The sequence below is a fragment of the Petaurus breviceps genome, unplaced genomic scaffold (assembly GCF_028583685.1).
Source record: "Petaurus breviceps papuanus isolate PSGF00001 unplaced genomic scaffold, PetGlider_PUasm1.0 90994, whole genome shotgun sequence".
NCBI lineage: Eukaryota > Metazoa > Chordata > Mammalia > Diprotodontia > Petauridae > Petaurus > Petaurus breviceps.
In genome coordinates, this window is record NW_027187393.1 from 1,280,136 (window position 1) to 1,291,683 (window position 11,548).

Genomic DNA, 11,548 nt, shown 5'->3' on the forward strand with positions numbered 1-11,548 from the left:
TTTTTTTTTTCTTTTTGGAGATGGCCAATGTAAGAATGTGTTTTGCTTGGATATACATGTCTGTAACAAGCTTTTTGTTTTTCTTTCTCTTTTTCTCTGTGGGGAAAGGGAGAGGGGACAGGGTCAAGTATATTTTTGTTTGAAAAAAATGTAATTAAAAAAGAAAAACTATCAGCACAAGTATAGGAGTAAAACAATATGACAAAAGCACTACCCACTTGCCTTTGAAAAGTTAGAGAATTTTTACACTGTATTTAAAAGTTTACATGGGGCAGCTAAATGGCATAGTAAATAGAGTACCAGCCCAGGAGTCAGGAGGACCTGAGTTCAAATTCCATCTTAACACAAAACTAGCATTAAGTGACATTGGGCGAATCACTTAACCCCACTACTTCCCCCTCTCCAAAAAACAAACAAACAAAAAGTTTATATGGCATTCAAGTTTAGGGGTAAAGTGCTCCTAATATAAAGTGCTCTTCTCTCTGGGCAGATAGTATCTCACACATGTCCAGATTTTGATCTATCCTTGGAGACGCAGCAGCTTGAGATCTGTAAAATATCAAGGTCACTTACTACAGTAGAGCAATTACCTTTGGTTATTGCCATGGTCTTCCTGGGGACAGCGGAAACTGATTTGGGAGACGGGGCTGGAAAACCGATTATGTTGGGGGGTTTTTTTCCAAAAGAAATTCTTTACCCATTGTTGATATAGTTCCTGCCGTGCTCCTGGAATATCCTTATTAGGGCAAGTTCAGGACTGGAGAGTGAGCTAACACTTGCTCCTGGTGAGCTCCTCCCCATGGGCCAAATTTACAAAGAACAGCACAACAGAAAGAGAGATTTCATTTTCAGTTGGGTATAGCAAACCATTTCAGATCATCTACCCAACAGTGTTTCCTAAAGGACTTTCTCTCTTACCTCAGTAATACTCTACTTTGCATTGCATCTGCATACACAGATCATCTTCCCAAATGGAATGGAATGTGTTTGAGGAACTGTTTTTCATCTTTACACTAGTCACTTTGGGGCCCTTGCACGTAGCAGGCACTTAAATTTCTTTTAATTGGAGGAGGAAGAGGCCAAGGGGGAGAGGGGTACGTAGCCCTAAAGCCACCCATGGCACTGACCTTTTTCCTGGGTTACCTTTAGGTGAGGCTTTGGCCAAGTTACTCCCCTCTCTCTAGGCCTCACAATTGTATTGTACTGGTTGGATCGGAGGGTTTTTGCCGGTCTCTCTGGCTCTTAAGATTTAACGATTCTCTGACTCCCGTGCACAGGGAGTTCACTGCCTCATAAGATTTGTTAAACCCTTCAAATCACAGTGGTGTTCCAAGTATCAGTGGCCAGCACACCCTGCCGCCCGCACATCTCGCGAGACAAGCCTTTGGCGCCCGCCTGAAATCTCGCGGTTGCAGCCTCGGTAGCGGCGGGGAGAAGGGAGAAGGGGAAAAAAAAGACCACGGCCGTTGTTCTCGCGAGATCCGCGGCCCGAGCTGAGATTTGGGTCTCGGGCCAGGGGCTGAAGCCGGTTCTGGTTGCGCTCAGCGGGGTCTTCAGGGAAGATGGCGGACGAGTCCAGCAGCAACGGTGACACGGCGGGGCCCGTGGGGAAGGAGGCGGGTGAGTCTCGGGGCTGGCTTGAGACCATCGGAGGTGCTTTGTTTATAGTGTTCCTCCGGGCCCATTCATTCCGCCTCCTCCTGGGGAGGGAAGTCAGGGCGGCCCCAGGAGACAGGCCCGCCCCCAGCCTCACCTGGACACCCTCCATCCCTTCTGAGCCCTGTCTCCAGCCGCAAGTGGACGCCTTCCCTGGTGCCCCAGCCTTACTGTCTTGACTCACCGTTAGCAGCACCCGGCTATCGATTCCTGATCCCCCTGAGCTTGGCCCTTCCCAGGACTCTGACCCTAGCCTCACCTGGATCCCTGTCCCTTAGCTTACGTCCTGTACTGCCCCAGCCTCACCTGAATATCAAACCCCCGCACTGAGCCTGCCCCTCACGGGTATAGCCCGGTCCTCAGCCTCAGTCCTGCCTCACCTGGATGGTTTAACCGTTCCCTCCCCCGTCCCTTCCTAACTGCCGTAATTGGCCCCCAGCCTCACCTGGACATCGTACCCCGAGCGCCTGCTTGCGCCTCCTAATCCCATAAGGCCAAGCCTCACGGGGACACCTCGGTCCCCACTGAGCCCGGCCCCTAGCCTCACCTGGGCATCATACCCCGCAGGGAGGGGGCGCGGCGCGCGGGACCACAGAACCTCAAGCCCAGCCACACTTCTATAGTTTATCCCCGCCCCACCCCCCCATTCTAACTGCCTCGTTGGCCCCCAGCATCACCTTTACATCTTCATGCTGGTGCGTGCGCGTGCACACCCTCCCCCACCACGCCTCACCGGTACACCCTAGGTTCCCACAGAGCCTTGCATCCAACCTTACCTGGATTGCTTCTCCCCTACCTCCCCCATTCTAACTGCCCTCATTGGCCCCCAGCTTCACCTGGACATCTTCCTCCCCCTCACCCCCCCCAGCCCCCTTACCTCCCAGTCCTGCCCCCAGCCTCACATGGACACTATCCCCTGCAGCTTCCTCCTTACTGCCCAGCCTCTCCTGGACACCTTTTCTTGTTCCCAAACCTTTCTGTCTTCATTTACCATCAGCTACACCTAGATATTGAACTCTGCTGGCCAGACTTCACCTCCATGGGTACCTCTTGTTCGCAGACATTGTTTTGACTCACCAACAGCTGCACCTAGATATCAAACCCTGACCTCACCGATCCTGGGTGGGGAGGGGGATTGCCTCCCCCCACCCTCCTAGACATCTTCCCCTCTCCCCTAATCTTACTCCTTGAACTTATCCAACCTCACATGAACATCCTTGTCTTCTAAGGGCTCCCACTCCTACAACTATCATTCCTTTCCTCACAGCTTACCCTGCTGAGGCCAACTCCAACCTTTACCCAGACCTGCCAGGCACCTGAACATTGCAAGCTTCCTGTACATGTCCTACTCTTCCCCCTGTAATTTCCAATCAGTCTTACATCTAGCAATACTGCCCCTCTTCCCATTTCTAGGGTTAATATGTCATCCCTCTCCTCCCTGTTCTATGGAAATCTAAACTTTCTTACCTTCCTCTATTCTCTCATATCTTTCTTGTATCAGTTCCTTGGATGGGCATCTTGACTCCCTTCTTTGGACCTTTCTACTTTTCCTTTTTCCAGGCTAATAGCAGGGTATGAGAGTTCAGTCTAGAATGGTTAATAAGATAGACCAGCAATTGCATAAGACAGCCTACATAAGGATCATAAAGGGGTTATAACTAAGTGTTTTCTGAGTTATCTCTCATATCTTGAAGACTAGGGAATGGAGGGAGTTTCTTGGAGGAGGTTTATAATCTAGGCTTTGAAATAGGGATAGGAATTTAACAGAACTTAGCAAGGGGATGAATGGTTATAGTACATAGTAGAGTACTTTAAGGTTTGGAGTTCACTAATATGTTTGCAAAGATAAAAGGGAGTGCATTCTAGGTTGATGAAACAAAGGTGACAAGGTAGAAAGGTATGGGCTTATTCAGGAAATAGCCAGTAGTTCAATTGCCTGCAGTATGGGTTGGGGGTTGGAGAGGTGGTGTGAGATAAAACTCTAGAGATAAATTACAGACAGATTATCAAGTTCTTAAATAAGAGGCTGAGACTTTTTTAGTCTTGATCCTTCTGTAGAGGAGAAACATTGAGTTTTGAATGGGAAGAACTGTTTCCCAAAAAATGGCTTTGGTAACAGTTAATAGGATACACTGTAGAAGGTCAAAAGTAGGATATCTTATGTTGAAATTTGTTTTGATGTACATTAATAATAATAGCTGTTGTTTCTACAAGGCACCATAGTTTATATACACAAGTCTACTCCCTGACCATATGCTCACAACAACCCCTTGAAATAGGCAGTGCAGCTATTCTTATTGTCAGGGAGGAAAATAAGGTTAAGTGAAATGAATTAGATCAGTCAAGGTCTCAAAACTAGTCAGTAGCAGAAATGGAGAGGAGGTGGTAGAACTGGTCTGTGACTTTCCAGCTTAGTACTTTTCCCCAATATACCACAGCTACTTTCCTTTGTGGGAAGTCCTATGGACTTTTATGGTTTGTTAGAAGACCAAAATGAAATTTAATAGGGATGAATGTAAAGTCTTACAATGAGTAACAAAAAGTCTCATAAATACAAGTTAAGAGAGGGATGGCTAGATAGCAGCTTGTCCAAAAAGATCCAGAGACTTAGAGTGGTCTGTAAGCTCTCTCTGAGTCACCTATGTGCTATGGCAGCTAAGGCAATCTTAGACTATATTTTGACATCCCAGAATTGGGAAGCTGTAGTCCTACTGTATTCTGCCCTGTTGTGACCACATTCAGAATATTCTGGGTGCCACATTTTAGGAAGAACATTGGTAAGCTAGAGAGTACTCATATAAGGGCAACCAGGATGGTAAAGGGCCTCCAATCATAATCATATGGGCATTGGTTAAAGCGGGAGGGGTGGGGGGGAACTAGGAACATTTATCTTGGAGAAGAGAAAGAGGAAACGTCTTTTTTTTTGTTTTGTTTTTTTGTGTTTTGCTTTTTTGGAGAGGGTAGGGTAGGGCAATTGGGGTTAAGTGACTTGCCCAAGGTGACAACGCTAGTAAGTGTTAAGTATCTGAGGCCAGATTTGAACTTAGGTCCTCCTGACTCCAGGGCCAGTGCTCTATTCACTGCTCCACCTACCCGCCTCTGGAAACATGTTGTCTTCAAGAATTTGAGGGCTTTTACCTGGAAAAGGAATTAAATTTACTCAGCTTGGTCTGAGGGCAAGAAGTAGGAGCAATGGGTGAAAACTTCAAAAGGACAAATACGGGCTTACTAGATGTAAGGAAAGAGTTCCTAACTGTCACACTCTCTAAAAATGGAATCTGCTGCCTTGGTAGTTAGTTGCATAACCACTTGTGAAAGTCATTGGATATTATAGTAGAGATTCTTTTTGTTAATGTTCAGTTTGGACTAGATAGCCTTTGAAGCCTCTTAACTTCAAGAGTATGTAATACTTTTTCAGTAGATAGAGATAAAGAGAACCTAGACCAAGGTGGGGACAGTAGAAATAAAGAAATGGATTCTGGGGTTGTTGTGTAGGTAGTAATACCTAGGCTTCATTACTGATGAATATGAAGAAGAGAGAGGAATCAGATGATTTACAAGGTTTTGATTCTGGGTGACGAGAAGGTTGGTGGTGCTATTGTGAGGTTCCACTTCATTCCCAACTCTGCTTTTGTATCACCTGTCTCCTATACCCTCCTTCACCTTCAGTTCTTAGAATCTCTCCCTTCAAAATCTAACTCAGGCATCAACTTCTACAAAAAGATTTTCCTAATCTCTCTCCAATTGTTAGTGGCCTCACTCCTTGAATACTTTGTATTTAACTACATTATTATTGTTATTCCATGTACATTCTGTATATACTTGTGTATGTATGTCTCCCCTGATAAGGTAAGAGCCAGAGTCAATTGACCTTACTGGGCTGTGTAACTTCTTAGCAATTGTGTTCAAATCATATTGAATACTTGATAGTTGTGTGACCATCGACACAGTACTTGACTTCTCTGAACCTCAGTTTCCTCATCTGTAAAATACAAATTTCTTCTATTTGTGGAAGGTGTTCTGTTTTTTCTTTTAAAGTTTTATTGATTCCTTTTGTTTTTTACATAAAACATTTCTAAATGCCACCCTACTGTAGAATTTTATCTTGTAGCAAAGAAAAACAATCAAGCAAAATCAAATGATACAGCTAATGCATTAGACAAGAGTAGTCAACTTCTCACACTAGTGCTTCTTCATCTCTCAGCGAAGGAGAGGGAAGTATCAGGAATGCCTTTTGTAAATCTTAAACTGTGACAGAAATGTGATTTATTATTCGTAGGTTTCAGGGACAACCACATAGCCCTGTACCAGATGGAATGGAAAATGACTTCTTGTGTACCAGAGACATAGAATTCTTAGCCCCTTTCACAGAATTGTGGTAAAAATTAAATCAAGCCTCTAGTTTCCCAATTTGACATCCTGCCTGCCTTTATAAGGAAATCAAGAAAACTATGAGACTATTTTTGCTTCTACTTTATTGTCAGTATAGACTAGAGGATATACTGATCAGTTATGAAGGGGGCTGTGTCATTTTATGACCTTGTGGGAGGGGTATGAAACAATTAACATGACTTTCCTTTTCCTCCACAGTGGATCGAATGATTCAAGAGAACAACCACTTGTTCACAGAAGTCCAGTGTAAAGTGTGCAATGCAGTACTCATTTCTGAGTCCCAGAAACTCGCCCATTACCAGGTATCATGCAGTGGCCATTTAAAAGAACTGTAGTTATTCCATAAACCCATTGACAACAGTTCAGAAGTAAGAGTGGGAGGGAGACCTTGAATCCATTTCTAGCTTCTCTTTAGCTTACCAAGTTTGACAGGTGACATTCCCTGCTATCTTCTTGGATCTAGTCTCTGTGTATCCATAAATGATGCAGTAATTCAACCATGAGTCTTGGGTATCACTGACTTTTAAGTTACATTTCCAGGCATACGAGATTCTCCTTTTTGATCAGATCAGGAATCCCAAGCCAAAACTCCCAAGTCTCTTGGGGTTTCCTGGCCCCTGAATTTTCTTGACTGTTCAATCTGCCATAAAAGAATTCTGTTTATCTGTTCTCCATCTACTATTTCAAGGTACCCTGGTTTCAATATTCACTTTCCTTGCTTCCCTTCTACTCCTATCATTACACTTTTCAGAAAACAAGAGTATGTATCTAGGGTTTCTTAACAAGGTAGAAGAGACTCTTAACATTAAATATTCAGGGATAGGTCATTAGAAATATCTAAAAAATATATCACTTGGTTCTAGGCTAGGTGACTCAAGTTTGCAAGCCTATTCTATACTCAAGTTTTCCCAAGTTTATCCTAGTGGTCCCATGCCTTCTGTATGGAGTACCCCAAATGAAAATATCATTTTCCCAAATTGAATTTGGGTTCTACCCTCCACCTCTGAACCTAGCTCATTGGTCCAATCTTCAATCCCAACACCACTTTCAAATCAATCAGGAAGCCACCAAATGATTTGTGCTACTTTGTTCATAAGTGACCACACTTAGCTAATTACATATATAGTCTCCCCTCTTCCCCTCCCTCCCTTTTAAGGAAGGGAGGCAGCCTGGAATAGTAGGAAAACCTCTGCAGCAGGTGTCAGGCAACTGGGTCAAGTCCCTGCATAGCCACTGATGAGCTATAATATCCAGGGCAAGTGACTTTCCCTAACTTGTATTTCTTCCCTCTGTAAAATGAGAGAATGGACTAAATGATCTCTAAAGTCCCTTCCAACCCTGATGTCTTTTAATTCTATGAACAAACACAGAAATACAAATAAGCAAATAGGGTAATTCTCTTTATCTCAGTTAGAATTCAGGCCTACACGGAGGGCACTACCATGTTCACAGTGTACAGCCCCTTCTCTTTACAGTATCTTTGCTACGTGACCTTAGGTAACAACTTTTGTATGCCTCATTTTCACTATATTATTTCTGTTCCCTCAATCATTGGTTATTATGAGGATGAATTGTATAAGTTTGTTAGGGGGGTTTTCTTTGTATAAGAATCTGACAATCTGAGGACCTTGGAGAGATGTCCTAGGTAGTTAAAATATTGTTAGCCAAGCACTATTGTATGACATTTGGTTAAAAAAGTATTTTTTATTTTCTTTCTCCTGGGTTCTTTCCAGAGCAAGAAACATGCGAACAAAGTGAGGAGATACACCTCTATTCACAAAGAGGAGGAGTTTAATGATGGGAAAAAATTGAAGCTAGATTCAAAACAGGTAATAGCAAACTTTCCATGGTAAGATACCCATCAAAACAAAGCATTCCCCTTCTGGAGTATGTTGGAGCAGGGAAGGGAGTTAATTTAGTGGGTGCTCATCTACTTTCCCAACAGTATATGAGCACCAACATTCCTCAGGTGATGAGAAGGTTCCCAGGTAACCAGTGATCAAGACAGCAATCTGAAAATGTGATCCCTCTTATCAGAACACCTCATTTCTCAAATATCCCAGTTTGTAGAATGAGGAGACACATTAGAAGCCCAGGTTTATGGTCTTCCATTTCATTTCAATTTAAAAAAGTAAATTCTGGATCTGTAATAGTTGTCCAACAAGTAGAATGTACTTCTTAATTGCTGTAATTAGGATTTAATTAGGCTTAAATGTGTTACCCAAATCCAGAAATCCCCATCTTTCTCTCTTCAAATCCAGAAGTCTATCCTGTTTCTCTCCCAGGCATTTAACTGTGTGCCTGGAACTGTCTGTCTGAATCAAGAGGGCAGTGTAAAGCATTGAAAAGATCACTGGGCAAGGCTTTAAGGCCTGGAGTCATCTACTGGTACTGCCACTTAGGAACTGTATAGTCATGTCCCCTCTCTAAATCTGTTTCCTGATCTGTGAAATGGAATTATTTGTCAGGCCTACAATGGAAGAGAGGATGGAGGAGATCTGAGGGACAAGGTATTAGGTAAGGGGTGTATTTGAGGGGCTGTCAGGAATGCTGGATTTGGAGTCAGAAGACCTGGATTCAAATCACAGATTTGCTGCTCATTGCCTTTGTGACTTGGACAAGTCACTAAACCTCTCTGGGCCTCAGTTTCCTAATTCTTCTCCTGTAAAATGGGGGAGTTGTCCTAAATGGTTTCTAAAGTACCTTCCGGAACAGAATCCTATGACCCTTTCACCATTGCTTTGCCTCCCTCACAGGGCTGTTGTGAGACTCAGATGAGCAAAAGCACTTTGAAAACTATCAATTATCCTACATATAAGAGGGAGCATTATTACTGAGCCATTTATTCTTCTGATTACCCTCTTTGAGCACTTAAGTCAAGATTAAAACACAGATAAGGCCAGGACCCTACAGACTGAGGGTGGGTTGGAACTGTCTTGTTTTCTAGCCTGGTCCCTGTAATAGCCAGTAAAAAGGCACCGTTCTCCCTCCTGAGCAGGAGAGCAGCCATGGCGATGACAGGGATCGGTGCTGTGCCATCTGCAACATGACCTTTTCTTCCTCCATCGTGGCCCAGTCTCACTACCTGGGGAAGACCCATGCCAAGAACATGAAGTTGAAGCAGAGTAACTCCCAGGCGGAAGGTACTGCTCTTTCTCTGCACCATCTTCATGCCTGAGGATGGGATGGGGCTGATGGTCAAAATGAAATCTTTGGGGGATGGCTTAAAAATAATCATGAAGCAAGGGCAGCTCCACTCAACCAAATTGTTCATTCATCAAAGAACTTAATAAACACCTGTTGTGAACAAGGGCTGGTCAACTGGAGATTTAAAGATAGATAAATAGGGCAAAGACCTTTTTCCCACTGTCTAATAGAAAAAGACATTTAGGCCAGAGCACTAGCTATACAAATACCTCTAGTTCAGTGGGATACTGAAATAAATTCCCTTTTACGAGGAGAGTCAGAGAAGATGTCATTGAATGAAACACCTGAGTTGAGCTTTAAAGGGAAAGATTTCAGTGGTACAAGATGGAAGAAGGGAAGGAGAGAAATCTCTTCCAAGATTGGGGGTTGTCATGAGCAAAGACAGACAAGACAATAAGATGAGGATGGAATGAAGAATATGTGGATGTTTCGAGTGTGAAGTGAGGTTCAAAAAGTAGGTTGGAACCAGTCCTATATATAGGACCTTGAATTCTAGGTTCAAGGGTTTATGTTTGATTTGATATAGGCAGGGAAGCCACTCAAGGTTTTTGAGTAGCAAAATGATATGATTGAAGGCATCTTATAGGAAGATTATTCAGATTGCAGTGTGAACGATAGAAGGGGTTCGCTGGGTTTGGGAAAATTGACTAGAAGGCAGTTTGAATAGCCAAGGCAAGATTACATTTGATTCAGCAAATATTTAGTACTTATGTATAAGGTACTGTGCTAGGAAATACGAATTTGCAAAAATTGCAAAACTATAATGTCCCTTCCCTCAAGGAACTTATATTCTCCTAGGGGCATGCGATCTGTACAAAAAGAAATATAGAACATAATGTGAGGTACAAAGTAATTTTGAAAAATGTGAGGAAGGAGACAATGTTTTTAGCTGATGAAATCGAGACTGCTTTATGGAGGAGTTGGTGTCTGAGTTAAACTTTGAAGAAAAGGAAGGATTCTGAAGGGAAATAGGAGAGGACATTTATTGGGAGTATTGGGAAGGCCTGCTGGAATGAACAGAAGCAGGAGACAGCATGGCAAGTTTAGGTGACATGCCAGTAGTAGTATTATTTAGAAGATAACAGTGAATGAGTGGGAATAATGTGTAATAATACTTTCAAGGTAAGTTGTAGTCAGTCTCTGGGATCTGAGGTCAGAGGAAAATACTGTACACTCCAGGCATGGGGAGAGATCTCAGTGGATGCAAACGTCCAAAAGCAGAAGGAGAAAGGTCAAGTTTGAGGAACAGAAGATAATTGAAATTGACTGGAGCATACAGTTTGTAAAGGAGAGTTATGTGAAATAAGTCTAGATGGAAAGACGAGTAGGAACAGGATTGCTGAGGGCCTTCTATGTCAGGAATTTGTATTTTCTCCTTTAAGCCGTGAGGAGCCACTAAAGATCTTTGAACTGGTGAGTGACATGGTGTATCAGCAATGCCATATTCACAATGCCTATAGAGATTACAAATATGCTGATATAATTATCCATCACAAAATACGTCAGGTTTGCCATTTGGGGAAATAAACTAGAAAATTTATTAAGATACCAAAAGACTGTGTCCCAAAACTCTGAAAGCCATCAGAGTAGTTATGACATTGGCACAGGTAGATAAAGTAGAAAGCACCCACATTTTCAAGCCTTTAAAACAGAACAGGCTACCTCAGGCAAAGGTCCTCCTCTCCCCACTCACAGCAACCACCCAGTGTCCTGGAAGAGCGCTCCCAGCAGCTCCGGCCCCTGGCAGTGTTCAGCAGGAGTCCTAACTCAAAAAAAAAAAAGGCAACCGCCGCCAACTGCCAACCGCAGGACTGTTAGCTCGGCTTTTCACTTTCTCTTGCTCTGCTATGTCAGCACGTCCATGGGGCATGGGAGATCTTTAAATCCCATAACCCTTACATTCGACCCCAAGATCTTTCATGTCCCTTACTTGGCAAAAATACAGTAGGAATAACTGGTGTCAACAAAATTTCACAACAATATAACAAGAATAGCACACAATAAACACAAAAAACCATATTTTAGGGTGGGGCTTGAGCACAAGCTCCCCATCATTCCCCCCACCCCGAACAAATGGGGCCCCAAAATCTTGTGGTAAGGGGTGAAGATCTCTTCTTCTATGGCTACTTGCTGCTGAAATCGGATGTAGAGCTGTCCCTGTCCTAAGGGGTCCCATTTGAGAGGTCAGTTCTTAATATGCTTGATGCCAGGTCCAAGGGTGACACATCACAGTTGCAGACAGGGGGTGACATCCAGCTTAAGCTATCAGGCATCTACAGATGGAGGGTACCAA

General features: G+C 43.4%; 1 protein-coding gene across 4 annotated transcripts in view; it reads left to right on the plus strand.

Annotated features, from left to right (window-relative positions):
• Positions 1–1,391: 1,391 nt before the first annotated feature.
• ZNF346 (zinc finger protein 346) overlaps positions 1,392–11,548 on the plus strand; it is a 46,649-nt gene continuing 36,492 nt past the window's right edge. For 2 of the 4 annotated variants that reach the window (XM_069077608.1, XM_069077609.1), the window contains exons 1-4: positions 1,392–1,620; positions 6,247–6,350; positions 7,782–7,877; positions 9,047–9,191. In XM_069077608.1, coding sequence (XP_068933709.1) covers positions 1,563–1,620; positions 6,247–6,350; positions 7,782–7,877; positions 9,047–9,191 — 403 coding nt within the window. In that variant the 5' untranslated portion in view covers positions 1,392–1,562. The remainder of the gene's footprint in view (positions 1,621–6,246; positions 6,351–7,781; positions 7,878–9,046; positions 9,192–11,548) is intronic. The other 2 variants (XM_069077610.1, XM_069077611.1) reach the window with 1 other exon arrangement.